Source organism: Lagenorhynchus albirostris, chromosome 3 (assembly GCF_949774975.1).
Source record: "Lagenorhynchus albirostris chromosome 3, mLagAlb1.1, whole genome shotgun sequence".
NCBI lineage: Eukaryota > Metazoa > Chordata > Mammalia > Artiodactyla > Delphinidae > Lagenorhynchus > Lagenorhynchus albirostris.
Window position 1 is genome coordinate 164723917 of NC_083097.1, and position 17203 is coordinate 164741119.

The 17203-nt window shown below is 37.2% G+C and overlaps 1 protein-coding gene and 1 long non-coding RNA gene across 10 annotated transcripts in view; one reads left to right on the top strand and one right to left on the bottom strand.

Moving 5' to 3' along the window:
- Positions 1–107: 107 nt before the first annotated feature.
- Positions 108–1860, top strand: LOC132517659 (uncharacterized). The gene is made up of 3 exons (XR_009539791.1): positions 108–313; positions 667–734; positions 1376–1860. It is a non-coding gene; the product is annotated as an uncharacterized LOC132517659 (long non-coding RNA).
- The window catches only part of LOC132517658 (zinc finger protein 177-like), a 33014-nt gene continuing 17037 nt past the window's right edge, over positions 1227–17203 (bottom strand). For 6 of the 9 annotated variants that reach the window (XM_060145283.1, XM_060145276.1, XM_060145278.1 and 3 more), the window contains 5 exons: positions 5647–5732; positions 4939–5065; positions 4410–4505; positions 3703–3894; positions 1227–3279 (listed from right to left, as the gene is read on the bottom strand). In XM_060145283.1, coding sequence (XP_060001266.1) covers positions 2174–3279; positions 3703–3894; positions 4410–4505; positions 4939–5065; positions 5647–5732 — 1607 coding nt within the window. In that variant the 3' untranslated portion in view covers positions 1227–2173. Of the gene's footprint in view, positions 3284–3702; positions 3895–4409; positions 4506–4938; positions 5066–5646; positions 5733–17203 lie in introns of all 9 variants that reach the window. The other 3 variants (XM_060145282.1, XM_060145280.1, XM_060145281.1) reach the window with 3 other exon arrangements.

Consider the following 17203-nt stretch of genomic DNA (forward strand, 5'->3'; position numbering starts at 1 on the left):
TTAAATCAGTAAGCAATCGAAGACAGCATTACGTTTGCTAGACCTCAAAACTACTTGGCACGTAAGATTTAAAGTTTCCCCTTTCTTTTAGTAGAGGGTGGGGGGATTGCTTGTATCTTCGTAAAGTCCCAGCCTTTATACTTAATTTTTTTCTTTTGGTCTCTTGTGTTTCCCTGGTTTTCTTTATTTCTTTTTTCTTTAGATATTTACCTGCTAAGCTCCTGGTGGTCCCGAGTGACCCCTGCTGTGAGCAGTGGCCTCCCTTTCTAGACTGTCCCTATCAACCTCAGGGGGACTAGAGTCTATATCCAAGGTGGGGGAATCCTTATTTTGTAACAATTTGGTTTTCAGGAGGATGCTCTTACATGTTGATAGGCAGCGGTACTCAAGAGAGCCCAAGCACACTGACCAGGAGATTTACAAACTGATTTGAGTTGAGAAAACTTCTGAGGTTTCTTGGGAGCAAGAACAAAATGTTCCTTCCCCTTTTCCTTTTTCATTAAACATTGAGCCACCAGTCTCTATGGATGAGATCCCTCATATCCCACTAGGTTGGAAATCACTACAGAAGCAAAGCAAGGCACAACAGAGAGATAGGTGAGGGCTGCTGGTGTCTTTGGTGGGGACAGCCACTGGGGAACTACTGATCTCTTTGTCTGCCACAAGGGATGTCATGGAGGAGATCTCTCTTGGTGTTGCAAGGAACATCATAACTAATATGGTGATGAAGAAAGGTAAGTTGTTTCTGGTTGTCCTTAAAAATCTGTAGGCATTAAATGTTATCCACTAGGTCAATAGCTCACATTTATATCAAGTGAATTAATGAAATTTCATTATTAGGGGGAAAAGGATAAACACTATATAAGAATGAAAGGACAATTTACCAGAAACATATAAAATGACTACATTTTTATGCATCCAGTTATACTGCCTCAAAATACAAGATAGAATTTAAAAAACAATCTGACTACCCACAGTCATACTGGGGCATTTTAACATACCTCTCTCAGTAAAGGGGAGATCATAAGATAAGGTTTTTAATGATTTTGATTTTAACAGATTTTAAAAACACAATAAAATTTATCCATCAGATATACTGAAAATCTGTTACACCCAACAAATTATAGAATACACATTGTTTTCAACTATACTTGAAGGATTCTTAAAACTTGACCATATGAGATGTATCAGTTGAGACTGAAATCCACTGAAACAGATTCTTCCCACAAGAGTGTTAAACCAGTTAGTTTATTTTTTTCATGTTACAAGAAGTCCAGAAATAAGCAACCCATAGTTGCTTATACATAGCTAAATACTATGTCCTTATTATATAATCAGTAGTGTATGACTGTCATCCTATTGGTCTATTCTCTAGGAAAAAAGAAGAGATAAGACAAAGGGCAAATGGTAAAGTGAAAACGCCAAATGCGATGCTCCCATTTCCATGGAATTCTTTAGAACCCACAAGCAGTGACCTCTGCCTCCTTTCTCATTGGCCAGGACTGTGGGCTCATGGGCACTCACAGCTGCAAGGAAAGCTGGGAGATGAATCCTTAAGAACTGTCCACACTGCTAATTTGAACACAGTTGTATTGTTACTTGAAAGAAGGAGGGGAGGAATGGATATTGGGACAGCAACTTCTTTTGTCTCACACATTAGGCCATGTAGCAAGTCTCTAATAATTTTGTTTGAATCTATGTCTTATAGAATCTGTGTCATGAAGACCATGCATTCTGTGCATAATGCAATTAATTTAGAAATCTATAACTAAAAGATAACTAAAATATGCACAGAGTCTGCATATTAAAATATATATTTCTAAATAACCTATAGTTTGGTCCAAGACATCTTGATGAGAAATGGACAATATTTAGTACTTAATTACAATAAAAACATTATGTATCAAAACTTTTGTGATGTAGATCAAGGGGAATTTAGAGTGCTGTATAATCTTTAATACTCATCAATTAATGAGTTGTCACACTTTAAAGATTAAACACTCACTGATAAATACAATCACAGAACCATAACATTTATAAGGTTGGTTCCAGTATAACGTGACTAAAGAGTTGTGCCTGAAGGCTTTCTAAATTGGTCACAATAGGGTTTCTCTCCAGAGTGAGTTCTAAAATGAGTGAGATGTGAAGGACCTAAGGCTAGCCTGTAGTCATTTCATTCATATAGTTTCTGTCCAGTATGTATTCGTTTGTGCATTATAAGGTTAGTGCTGGTGCTGAATGCTTTTCCACACTGAATACATTTATAGGGCTTCTCTCCTGTGTGAGTTCTCATATGTACCCTTAGGCAAGAGGAATTCCTAAAGGCCTTCCCACATTCTTTACACTCATAGGTTTTCTCTCCAGTGTGAGTTCTCTTGTGCACAATAAGATAAGAGCCTGTACTGAAGGATTTTCCACATTGATTACACTCATAAGGTTTCTCTCCAGTGTGAGATCGTGTATGTTTCTTAAGGGATGACTGATCAATAAAGGATTTCCCACAGTCACTGCATTCATAGGGTTTCTCTCCAGTGTGTGTTCTCATATGTTTCTGAAGGGATGAAGGAACAGTGAAAGCCTTGCCACATTCCTTACAGTCATAGGGTTTCTCTCCAGTGTGAGTTCTTTTGTGCACATTAAGATGAGAGCTCTGGCTGAAGGATTTTCCACAATGATTACACTCGTAAGGTTTCTCTCCAGTGTGTGATCTCACATGTTTCTTAAGGGAAGACTGAAAAACAAAGGCTTTCCCACAATTGCTGCATTCATAACGTTTCTCTCCAGCATGAGGTCTCACACATATCTGAAGGGACAAGGGGCCAGTGAAAACTTTCTCATGTTCATTACATTTTGAGCTTTCCTCCACAGTACACATTTTTTTGTGGAAACTAAGGGAAGATCTTTTTCCATAGTCACTGCATTCACAGAGTTTCTCTCCAGTAGGTATTTGTTGATGTACTGAAAAGGAAGAGTGTAAGTTGAAGGACATAAGATGTTGATTACACTCAGAAGATTTCTCTCCTGTGAGAGTTAAGTGTTTCCTAAGGGATGACTCTTGATTGAAAAATTTTCCACAACCATTAAATTCAATAATTTTCTCTCCAGTGTGAGTACTCACATGACTCCTAAGAGTTGAGGGATGGCCAGAGTCTTGCCCATATTCTTTATATTTGTTGCATTTCTCTCTCTTGCAATATCTTGGACAAATAAGGTGACAGTTCTTTCTAAAGAATTTTCCACAATGATTAAATTCCATTGGTTTCTCACCAGGGTGAGTTGCTGCCTACAGAATAAGGAATCAGTGGTGACTAAAGGCTTTTCACTTTCATCACAGAGGAACTCACTCCCATGTGGATTCTGCCATATATATAAAGCATATTATTATAACTAACATTTTTACCATTTTCAGGGTGTGTGTATACCTTTTGCGCTATTCTTTCAAGTTGAAATAGGTGAATACTCTTCCCAAGACCCCATGGTATTCATTCCCATCAAAGGGCATCCTAAATATAGTTTTTCTAGTCATGTGTGAAGAATGAATGAATTATTTATTAAATAATAATTGAATCACATTTAAGTAAATGTTTACTTGTTGATATTCTCTGCATGGCAGCAAGTGTTGAGGCAGGTTTGGAGATTTCTCCAATTTTATGGGATTCATAAAGGCTTTCCTGAAGCAGCTTTCTGATGAGTGAATTCCACTTGCCTCAAGTGTCTCCCCTTGTTTGGGTGCTGCTGCTGTTTTAATTCCTTGAAATTCACAGAGTTCTCCCATTCTAAAAAACCAGGAACCATTTCTAGTGAATCTCACCGTTTTTATGCCATTGGAAGTTTTTTCCCCAGGAACATTCTGTGTAAGAATTGCGTCTTTTGATTTAAGTTGAGTATCCTGGTCTGAAAGTGAATGGGGAAATTTTTTATAATTATTGGGAGAAAAAGTAGGGATGAAAGAAAAAAGGAGGCAGGCACCCTATGGATTTGTTTTCAAATAATAACACTAAATATAGGAGGAAAATGTGAAAGAGAAGATGCAACCAGTGACCAGAGAAATTAATTTAGGAACTTGGCTCTGGAAAAAGATGCCAATGATAGGGACAAGCAATGGAAATGAGAGGTATTTTACTAAGGATTCTGGAGGCTTAAGACAATAAGAGAAGGTATTATCTGGAAAGCAAGTGGGGAGAACTGAACAAAAAGTATTCAAGGAAATGTGAAATTGAAAGAGTAATTAAAATAGTTTTTCCTTTGAGACCAAATGGAAGTATGAATGAATGGAGAGATGGTGAAAGAAGGAAAGCTCATGTAATGGCCTCTGCCTTCTTTCCCACAATGACTGACATTCCCAACAGTATCACCCCTTGCAGGCTGTGGCTATTTCATACAATGGCCCCTTTCTGCCTGGGGCTCACCTCTATAAGCACCTTGGAGAATTCGTCTCTGCTCTGGCCTCAGCTCTTCCTGCTCCACCTCGGTGAACAGACTGTGTTTGCAGAGATGATACCCTGCTCATGGGGAAAGACACATGATGTGGGGAGACTGTGAAGGAAACAAGAAATCTTTCCACAAAATTGATTCCAATACTTTGGTTTTAAAGGATTCTGAAGATAGGCAAGTGCAGCTTTAGGGGGAGCAAAACAATCAGATTATATAACTATTTCACAGGGCCCCAAAACAGACACGCATACTCCTTGCCCCACATGACCTGACCCTTGAATTCCAAGCCCAAGATCTGCAAATTACCTAAATTTTTTAAGGATCGAGAAAATACAATCAGTGCATTTTCATGGGAAGCCACAAGACTGCTCCACAAGGGCAGGAACCATCCATTCTGTGTTTACCATGTACTGCCATTCTTTTCACAGTTGCTGGAACAGATATGTGATGAAGAACTATTACGTGTAGGAACAAATGAATACGAAGGAATGAAGTCAACTTTACCCACTGAGGCTAGGTTCCTAAAGTTCTCCAGCATCACGTCTCTGTACAGGATTTTCTGAGCAGGGTCCAGCAGTGCCCACTCCTCCTGTGAAAAGTCCACTGCCACTTCCTCGAAGGTCACCAAGTCCTAAAACATCACATGTACACAGGTTCAGCCAAGGACCATCTCTAACTCTGAACCAGAAAGATGGCGAGTGAGGCTGACAGGACTTGGGAAGGAGACCCAATGTGTAGGAAGCTCAGACATGCTTCAGAGGTCTCATTATTTGACCCAAGGCTCAATTCTTGGAACTTTCCACTTTTGTCCTCACTCCCTGGACCATATCATCCAGCAGCTTAGCAGCTTTTCTAACACAGTGGAACTTATATTTCCACAACTAGGTTGTGAGGAATCTGCCAGTCTTATTGAAGATCAAGACTGAGCATACTGCAGAATGAGAAAAATAATTAGTGAAAAAAGTCTTTATTTTCCTTCATAGCACCCAGCAGAATATGGAACTAATACTCACCCTGGAGGATTATCTGAAAAAAAATTAACAAATGTTGAGGCCTTTCCTAAGACATCCTCTATCTCCTATTCTGAGAAGCCCAGAGAACTGGGGAAGCCTAAGGCCAGCCTGCCTGGGCTGTGAAGCTGTGGGTCATGGGCAAGAGATGTATCCTTTAGCAACAGCAATGTTTTTTTGGAAACAATAACTTCCCACATACCTGTGACCAGGTTGTCAGCAATCCTGCAGCCATTCTTCCTCTTGTGTCTCCCTCCTGGCCAGGCTCCTGGACTGGAGCATGCAGACCTAGAGGAGAAGAAAGAAGCCATGAGAGTCTTGGCCTGACAGATATTCAACACTTACAGGCCTGGAAGCTTCCTCACACTAGCTTTAACAACGCACACATAAATGCACATATATGCACATATACATACAAACAATACAGTACAGATTTTATCTCCCTATCCAAGAACAGTTAGGAATGGGAATACTGTATGTACTTATTATTATTATTATTTTGCGGTACGCAGGCCTCTCACTGTCGTGGCCTCACCTGTTGCGGAGCACAGGCTCCGGATGTGCAGGCTCAGTGGCCGTGGCTCACGGGCCCAGCCGCTCCATGGCATGTGGGATCTTCCCAGACCAGGGCACGAACCTGTGTCTCCTGCATCGGCAGGCAGACTCTCAACCACTGAGCCACCAGGGAAGCCCTGTATGTACTTATTTTTTTAACTTTTCCCTAGACTGAACTACCAAAAATGCTTAGAGTCACTCACAACTCAGGAGCAATGAGCGCTCTAGTGTTAAAATTCCTCAAAATGCCATCTATCTGTATAAGAAACCAGGACTCCTTTGGCAAATAGCTGAGTCCAATGTGGAACAAGAAATGTGCGAGATGAGCCTGGAACAGCTTATACCAGAAAGCAAGGAGCCTACCACACAGGAGAAAACTTAAAAAGGTTCCCACTGGCTTAAGATGGAACAATTTAATAAAGAATAATGACTACAATCAGTTGAAATATACCAAATGTAAAACAAAGCCATGAGTATATAGTGTTACTAAAAGAACCTTCAATGGTCACTATCGGAGGTGGCTAGGATATAATTTTGTTATTCTGAAAATTCGTGAAAAGAATCAAGGCTTTCCTGGTGGCTCAGTGGTTAAGAATCCACCTGCCAATGCAGGGGACGCAGGTTCGAGTCCTGGTCCGGGAAGATCCCACATGCCATGAAGCAACTAAGCCCGTGTGTCACAACTACTGAGCCCACGTGCCACAACTGCTGAAGCCTGCGTGCCTAAAGCCCATGCTCCACAACAAGAGAAGCCACCACAATGAGAAACCCACGCACCGCAAAGTAGAGTAACCCCTGCTTGCCACAACTAGAGATAGCCCGCACACAGCAATGAAGACCCAACACAGCCAAAAGTAAATAAAATAAATAAATGTATTTAAAGAATGTAATTAAAGACTCAAATGTATCACCCCGCTCCCTCCTTTATGAACAATATTTTATGATTACCAAATAGTTGCGATAAGGGAAAGCTCTTTATAGAATAATTATAGAAACTTTATTAGGAGCTTCATTTATTATGAAGAAAATGCTAGAATCAGAAAGTCACCATTCTGCAACCACTAGTAAATTAATGGACCTAGGCAATGACAAGAAATGGCTATTAAAATATTAGATGAAAAGTGAATGGGGATGTTTATTTTCAACTTTTAATTTTGAAATTATTTTGAAAAAATTTCAAACTCAAAAGTTGTGAGAATAGTGTAAATATGATGAACTTCCCTATACTCTTTATCAGTTGTTAAAGTTCTATCACATTTGCTTTCTTTCTCTCTCTGTAGGGGTGTGTGTGTGTGTGTGTGTGGGTGTTTCATCAAGAATGATATTGAGAGGAATCTACTTGAGAGGAAATTGTGGATGTCATGACCCTTTTCTCCTACATTCTTCAGAGTATCATAGGAACTTAGAACTTAGAACATTCTCTAACACAAACACAATGATTGAAAGCAGGATTTAATATTACTATCTATCATACAATCCATATGCAGAATTTTACCAACTGGCCCAATAATGTCCTTTATAGCAGTCACTTTTTAAACTTCCCATCCAGGATCACGCCCTCAAAGTATGTTTCTTTAATCTTCTTTAATCTGGACCAATCCCTCAGCCTTTCTTCATCTTCCCAGGTTTGAAAAGTCCAGGCCAGATGTTTTACAGACAGCCTCAGTTTTGGTTTGTCTGTTGTTTTCTCATGATTAGATTCACAAAGTTCATTTTTGGATGATGTATTATGTGATTGATGCTTGTCCTTCTCTGCATCACTTCAGGAGGCTTATGATACCAGTCTTGTCTCATTATTGATATTAACTTTGATCACTTGGTTAAGGTGGTATGCAGCATGTTTCCCCATTAAGTTACACTTTTTTTCTTTTGTAATTAACAAGAAACCTGAAGGAGATAATTTAAGACTAAGTACATGTGCTGGGGAACTTTATAAAGTAAGATCAAGCTGACACTGGGACCAACTGATAAATCTTAACATCTCAAAAGAGACAACTGGACATCATTAGTTCTGATATGATGTAAAAAAAACAACACCAATTATAAAATATTTTTGCCAAAAAAAAATCCTAACAAATCCTTTAATTAGCAGTTTATAGAAGAAGGGTAAGAGGAGACAGAGGACATGTTAAATGATATTATATACAGGACATAACCAGACAAATCCAGTTTGGAGGAGAAAGAGGAAGGGAGAACTCTTCCTGATTAAGAGACTTAAGAGGTGTAACAATCCATTGTAAAGTGTGGCCCTTAGATCTTGATTCGAACGACTATAAAAACACATTTGAGACACGTGGTGTTAACAGAACACAGACAGGATATTAGACGTTATTGGTAAAGAGAAAAGCATCCTGGGTTTCGGAACCAAAAAAAAAAAAGAGAGAGAGAGAGAAAGCAGTTCCTGATATGCAAGAGCTGGCCTGGTACTCTCAGCTAGGCCTTGCTGTTGTGATGAGCTGGCCTGAAACTCACAGCAACGTCTGGGTGTTCTTTTGTTCAACACCCAAAACAGCAACAAGACAAGGTCACTCTGTGACCATGATATATTGACACAAAAGCAAGAACACTCTGTAACTGTGTTTGAACATGGACAAAATATAAACATTATTTACACCTCAGAAATGACCAAACATCCCCCTTTTCTGGCTAATATGAGTGACTGCTCCTTGTTTATCAATTATAATTTTAGCCTCTGTATAGTTTTCCCCCTTTGTAGGTAACATTTACTAAGATGCCCAACACAGAATACCCTTGCACCCTACAACATTCAATCCAGAACTCACCCCAAAAGCACCTAATACGAGCCCCAATTCTTTTTTTTATAGGTTAGAAAAATGTGTGGGTTTTTTGTTTGTTTTTTTATATTAAGGCTTTGTAGTTGCATTTACTAAGTTCCTGGTTTCAGCTGGCATCTTAAAAATATATCCCTTTAAGTTATGATTTTAGGTTCTCAATTGACAAAGGTCAACTAGACAATGACAAAGTCTAAAAAATGCCCAACATTGACAAAGAAATTAGTTTGAAAACTAGAAAATCTGCCTTCAAAAATAGCTATTTCTACCAAAGTGGACAAAAGGTATTGTTGTTGGATTAAACTACAATTTTATTTTAAATATCACCATCCCTCGGGAAATACCATTATAGCTTGAAAAATCACATTCACTTACAACTCACACTCTTGATCCTTGAAATGACATCTTATAATTCCGATACGCAGTATGCTTCTGAGTCAGTAGTTTTACCCTGAATGCCCTTTAAAGAAACCTTTTGAATGTTAAAATGATGTATGACTTTTTATTATACTAGCCAATTTGCTAGTATGTATATCAAGAGCAATGTTCCCCCCCTTTTTTTTTTTCAATATTTATTTATTTGGCTGCACTGGGTCTTAGTTGTGGCACGTGGGATCTTCAATCTTCGTTGCAGCATGTGAGATCTAGTTCCCTGACTAGGGATCAAACCCAGGCCCCCTGCATTGGGAGTCTTAGCCACTGGACCACCAGGGAAGTCCCTCCCCTTTCTTTTTTAAAAGTAATTTTAAAATCTATTTTAATTGAGATAACAATGATTTATAAAATATGTTTCATGTGTTCAAAACCAAAGTCCTTAATAAGTCTTTTCTAACACTCTCTTACTGAGATATCCCACAGTTCACCATTGTGTGCATTCTGCCTTGCTGCAGTAAGTAATAAATCCAACTTGTTTAACTCTGTGTGCCCCTGGTGGTCTTCAGCTAAAGACCACTGATAACATCAAGAAATACTGTTAATTTGGGGGTGTGTGATAATGGTGTTGTGATAATGCTAAAAATGTCTGTTAAAAGTTTATGTAAGGGCTTCCCTGGTGGTGCAGTGGTTGAGAGTCCACCTGCTGATGCAGGGGACACGGGTTCATGCCCAGGTCCGGGAAGATCCCACATGCCGTGGAGCAGCTGGGCCCGTGAGCCATGGCCGCTAAGCCTGCGCGTCCGGGGCCTGTGCTCCGCAACGGGAGAGGCCACAACAGTGAGAGGCCCGCATACCGCAAAAAAAAAAAAAAAAAAAGTTTATTTAAAAAAATTTTTAAATTGAAGTACAGTTGATTTACAATGTTGTGTTACTTTCAGGTGTACAGCAAAGTCATTCAGCTATGTATGTGTGTGTATATAGATATATATATATACACACACACATATATATATTCTTTTTCAGATTATTTTCCATAATAGGTTATTACAAAATATTGAATATAGTTCCCTGTGCTATACAGTAGGTCCTTAATTTTTATCTATTTTATATATAGTTTTGTGCATCTGTTAATCCCAAACTCCTAATTTATTTAAATTAGGAATTAAAAGTTTATTTTTTTTTTGTTTTTTGTTTTTTTTGTTTTTTTTGCGGTACGCGGGCCTCCCACTGTCGTGGCCACTCCCGCTGCGGAGCACAGGCTCCGGACGCACAGGCTCAGCAGCCATGGCTCACGGGCCCAGCCGCTCCGCGGCATGTGGGATCCTCCCGGACCGGGGCATGAACCCGTGTCCCCTGCATCGGCAGGCGGACTCTCAACCACTGCGCCACCAGGGAAGCCCAAAGTTTATTTTTATTAAATAATTGTCTTGTCAACCCTCAGAATGGGAGAAAACATTTGCAAATGAAGCAACTGACAAAGGATTAATCTCCAAAATTTACAAGCAGCTCATGCAACTCAATATCAAAAAAACAAACAACCTAATCCAAAAATGGGCAGAAGACCTAAATAGACATTTCTCTAAAGAAGATATACAGGTTGCCAACAAACACATGAAAGAATGCTCAACATCATTAATCATTAGAGAAATGCAAATCAAAACTACAATGATGTATCACCTCACACCAGTCAAAATGGCCATCATCAAAAAATCTACAAACAATAAATGCTGGAGAGGGTGTGGAGAAAAGGGAACCCTCTTGCACTGTTGGTGGGAAATGTAAATTGATACAGCCACTATGGAGAACAGTATGGAGGTTCCTTAAAAAACTAAAAATAGAACTACTATATGACCAAGCAATCCCACTACTGGGCATATGCCCTGAGAAAACCATAATTCAAAAAGAGTCATGTACCACAATGTTCACTGCAGCTCTATTTACAATAGCCAGGACACGGAAGCAACTTAAGTGTCCATCGACAGATGAATGGATAAAGAAAATGATGCACATATATACAATGGAATATTACTCAGCCATAAAAAGAAACGAAATTGAGTTACTTGTAGTGAGGTGGATGGACCTAGAGACTGTCATACAGAGTGAAGCAAGTCAGAAAGAGAAAGACAAATACCGTATGCTAACACATATATGAAATCTAAAAAAAAAAGAAAAAAGGTTCTGAAGAACCTAGGGGCAGGACAGGAATAAAGACACAGACGTATAGAATGGACTTGAAGACACGGGGAGGGCGAAGGGTAAGCTGGGAAGAAGTGAGACAGTGGCATGGACTTATATATACTACCAAACATAAAATAGATAGCTAGTGGGAAGCAGCCACATAGCACAGGGAGAACAGCTCGGTGCTTTGTGACCACCTAGAGGGGTGGGATATGGAGGGTGGGAGGGAGACACAAGAGGGAGGGGATATGGGGATATATGTATATGTATAGCTGATTCACTTTGTTATAAAGCAGAAACTAACACACCGTTTTAAAGCAATTATACTCCAATAAAGATGTTTTAAAAAAAAAAGAATTGTCTCGTAAGTCTCTTGCTCTGTAACAGTTCTCCTTCCTCTTTTGCCCCCGGACTGGGTTAGGCTGGTTTTATCCTTATGATATCCTTTTCTTTTAGAGATACAACTCAAATTCTGGGTGAAATGACATGATGTTTGATATTTGTTTTAACATGCTCCAGGAAAAAAAACTCAGTTATTATAGTAAGTAAGGGGAAGAATTAAGAGTGCAAAATCATGGTAATCATTGAAGCTGGATAATGGTTACAGGGAGGTTTCATCATACACACTCCTGAGTATGTTTGAAAATCCATAATTAAAAGTTCTAAAGAAAAGAAAGATAACTTTCCATACAGAAGGGGACAGAGAGAAAATGTACTGGTCTGGACCTTGGCATCCGATATAGTAGAAAAAGAAAATCTTACGTTTTGGTCCAAATTCACATTACTTGTGTAATCCAAAATTATTCCCTTAAGAGAATAATTTTATTTAAAGAAGGTTCTAGGTTTCATTAAAGAGGGTCCCCCAGGCAATTAGTGTGAGCAAATGGACCTATCTCTGGAAAACTCAACTTCAAGCCAGGCCTCAAAGAATTCCCACAGATAAAATTCTAAGTAAACTGAGGAAGTCACAGTTTAAAAAATTATGAAACACAAATATATAAAATATATAATGTACCATGAGTGAGAAGCAGTCAAAACACAGGCAGCAGGAAGAAGAAAGCACAATACTGCAGGTATTAGACTTTTTAGACATTATGTAAAAAAAACCCTATATTTAACAGGCTTAAAGAAATTAAGAGAAATATGGATGAATATGGAATAAGATACGCTAGAAATGATGAAACAGTTTTAAGAAACAAACGTAACTTTTAGAAATGAAACAGATTCGTTGAAGTTAGAAATTCAATGCAACGATTAACTATCAGATTAGAACTTTGTTACACCATTTGATGAGAAACTAGCTAGGAATTTCCTAGAATTACTAAAAGACACTAACCTTTGGATCCAGGAAGCACAAAAAATCCCAGGCTGAAAGAATAAAAAGAAATCCACACCTACATTTATTTTCTTCTTTGGTGTTTGATTTTTTTCCCCCCACAATCTTAAAAGTAGCCAGGGAAAAAACTCAGGTCACCTAAAAAGGACAGACAAACTGATGTCTCACGTCTCAAGAGCAAAAAGTATGTCAGAAGAAAGGATGACACCCTCAGTGTGCTGAGAGAAAAATAACTTAACAACTTAGAATTCTAAATCCAGTTAAAATATCTTCCTTAGGTTCAAGGGTGAATTTATGAAATCAAACCCTGAATCTAATCAAGCTTCTGGACTAACTAATTTTAATAGGAAATACAGAGATAAACAAGTTAAATAACACAAAGCAGCAGCAATCAGCTAAATCCATAATGTAGGACAAACGCCTTGATATCTCCAATAAGTCAGTGGATTAAAAAAAAAGGGAAAAAGGAGGAGGAGGGGATAAAACAAACTTAAGAGATACATATTCAAAAAAACAAGGTGGGTACCCTGTTAAGATTCTGATTTGAACAAACTGTAAAAAGATATTCTGGAGACAACTGGGGAACTTTGGAGTTTGCCAGGTGGGAAAACGCGGTGATGGTTATGTACCAGCCAGAGACGCATGCTTAAGTACCGATGAAAGGACATGACGTCCAGAATCTGCTGTAAAAACACTCCAGAAAAAAGAAAAAGCAGGTGACTAGGCTACCAGCACTGTCCAACTCTTATGTACACTATCTAATACAATAGCCACCATTTACATATGGCTATTGAGCACCTGAAATGAGGCTAGTGTTATTTAAGTAATTTAAATTTTAACTTAAATTTGAATAGCCACATATGGCTAGTGTATTAGACAGCTCAGGCCTACGGGATCCAAGAATGGTAAAATATCGATAATTGTGAAAACTGAGTGTTGAAGATATGATTCGCTATATTATTTTCTCTACTTTTGTGTGTGCTTGAAAATTTCCATATGAAAAGCTTAAAGTTTTAAAAGGGGAGTAAAATAAAGACATTTTAAAGCAAAGACCCAAGAGAGCTTACCCATCTAAAGATCATCACTAAAGTAAATTCTCAGTATTCCAGGAAATAGGAATTTGTATGTCTGAAATGTTAAGTGAACTTTGATTATATAAAATAATAATAGCAATATCTAATTTGTGAGATGGAAAAGCAAGCTGAAATGCTACTGAATAATAAAAATATATAAACTGGGAGGGATGTGACCCGTCTTATGCTCCTCGTATTCTTCCGTTAGAGAATAAAGGTATTGATTAGCTTTAGACTTTAAGTGTGCATGAAAAAATAGCTAGGGCAACTACTGAAGAACACAGTGGGCTTAACTCACAGGCTAGAAGAAACAATGGAATGAGGAAAAAACTTCAATTATTACAAAGGCAACAAAAATAAGCAGGGGAAAAAAAACAACAAAAGCAAGTAAAATAAACAGCATGTTGTAAGATGGCAGAAAATGTCTTAATCAATAATCACAATAAATGTACAAATAAACAGACTGAACTCTATAGTTTAAAAACAAAGACTGCCATGTTAGATTAAGATAAATTTCAGCTCTATGCTGTTTCACAAGATGCACTAAAAACAAAACAACACAGAAAGACTAAATCTCAAAAATGGAAATGATATACCAGGCAAATATTAACCAAAATAAAGTTTGTTTGGCTAACTTAATTTCACACATTTTTAAGACAAAAGGCACTACAACAGGTAACTATATTAGGATATAAAATTCAATTAACGAGAAAGTATAAAGATTCTGAAGTTGTATACACAAGTAACATAGTCTCATAAAATTTATACACAGAAGCTAACAGAATTAAAGTAGAAACTGACAAATCTCCATCAGTGTAAGAGACTTTAACACACTATTCTGAGTAATGGATAATCAGAGGAAAAAAAGAGGATTTGAAGGTCTGAATAGTAAAATGAACATCCTTCATCTAAAACACTTATAGACACTACTCTCAATAGAGAATACATATCTTTCTCAAGCATAAGTGGAATGTTTACAAAACTGACCCCACTGCTATACTATAAAGTTAGTCTTAAGCCTTTCAAAGAAGATGTATACAGATATGTTCTCTGACCAAAATGAAATTAAGTTATATATTAATTACAAAAGTAAATTATGTTGAAACATATGAAACTGCCATTTTTATAGGTTAAAAAAAAGGTTGAATGTTAGAGGTTTCACCATAGTTCAATCTAATAGAAAAAAGCCATTGACATCTGGAGTTTAGAGAACATTACTACACTTACGAAGAACTCATGGGTAAAAGATATAATTAATGAATTAAATTAGAAATTAAAAAGTACATTAATACTATGGTATTGATCAGTGCTAAGTACCAAAACTTGTAGGTTGCAGCTAAAGTGGGCCTTAGGAAAAAAAAAAGTAGGCTTTATGTACTTATATTAGAAAAAAAGTTAAAAATTAGTCTAAGTTTCCAATTTAAGAATTTAGGGAATTCCCTGGCAGTCCAGTGGTTAGGAGTCAGCACTCTCACTACGAAGGGCCTGGGTTCGATCCTTGGTCAGAGAACTAAGATCCTGCATGCCACGTGGCGTGGCCAAAAAAAAATTCACAGGAAAAAAATCTCAAAATAAATTTTTAAAAATTGAAGGAAAGAAAGAATAATATGATGAACTAGAAAACAAAAATCCAGAAAATATCAAACAAAAACAATTGATTCTTTGAAAATTAATAGGAAAAATCATGCAAGATTATTCAAGAAAAAAAGAGGGAGAAGGTGCAAAGAAAATTGAAAAGCAAAAAAGAACACAATTATAGATGCTGCAGAGAATAAACATGTAAGATATTGTGAATAACTGTATGCTAATCAAGCTCAGAAGTCACAGGAAATAGCTCAATTCCTAGAGAAATAAGACTAGAAATAACAAACTGAATAGTCCTAAAATAATTATCAAAAATGACCTGGACAGTGATAGTTGCACAACCCTGTGATTGTGACTAATGCCACTGAATTGTATGCTTTAAAATGTTTATAATGGCAAATTTTATATTGTATATATTTTACCACAATTTAAAAAAATGTATAAAAGTGGAATAATCTGGATTGTTGCTGACCCCCTCAGAGAGACTCCAGGTCTCTCCAGCCCAAATAATTCACTGCCTAGATAGATTCTTTAAAAAACAAAACAACCACCAAAAAAACAAAATAAAGAACTAGGCATATAAATTTCTCCCATGAAGAAATCACCAGGCTCAGAGGTTTTATAGATCAGTTCTGCCATTCAAAGAAGAGAAAATTCTAATCTGACTCAAATCTTTCAGGGATTAGACACACTTATGCAAAACTCCAGAAATGTGCACGATCCAAAACGTCATGTGTGCATTTTGATTAATCTATGACAGTACCTTACATAATTACCATGCGGGGAAAGAAGGGGAGGGGATGGACAGGCCACTTTTAAGATGATGTCACAAAACAGTTTGCCTTATCAAAGGGATTACCTTGATTAAGTAGATAAAGGAAGAGGAATGTTCCTTGAGATTGGTATAATACTGATATCAAACATGACAGCCATTATAAGAAAACAAAATGATACTGAGGTCTCATTAATAAACATAGATACAAAGAGTCTATAGAAAATAAGTCCAAATCAAATACATCAAAAAATGAGAAAGATAATACATCAGAACCAAGTTGAGTTTATCCCAGGAATGCAAGAGAAGCTTACTAGAAAATCAATTAATATCATTTGTTTCATGAATAGATCAAAGTAGAAAACAGTATGATCATCTCAATAATACAGTAAAAGTGTTTGATAATACCCAACATTGCATGATTTAAAAATAATTTTAGCCAACTCTATTAAAAAAAACTCAATTTTTAAAATGGGCAAAATATCTATTTTTCTAAAGAAAATACAATGGCCATTAAGCATATGAAAATATGCTTATTATTAGCCACCAGGGACATGCAAATGAAAACCACAAGATACCACTTGACACTCATTTTGATAGTTATAATCAGAAAGACAAATAACAATTGGTGAGTATGTGGAGAAATCAGAACTCATTTGCTGGTGGTAAAGAATAATGGTGCAGTCACTTTAGAAAACAGTTTGGTAGTCCACCAAAATGTTAAATATACGATTATCATATGAATCAGCATTCCACTCCTAGGTATAAACCCAAGAGAAATGAAAATGTAAGTCTACGCAAAAACTTTAACAAGAATGTTCATAACAACATTATTTACAATAGCCCAAATGTGGAAATAACCCAAATGACCATCAAATTATGAGTGGATAAATAAAATGTGATGTATCTATACAAAAGAATATTTTTGGCCATTAATAGGAATCAGTACTGACACTTGCTACAATGTGGATGAACCTTGAAAACATTATAGTGAAAAAAGTCATTCACAAAAGACAAAATATTGTATGATTCCATTTATATGAAATGTCCAGAATGGACAAGTCTATAAAGACAAGAAATAGATTAGTGAGTGG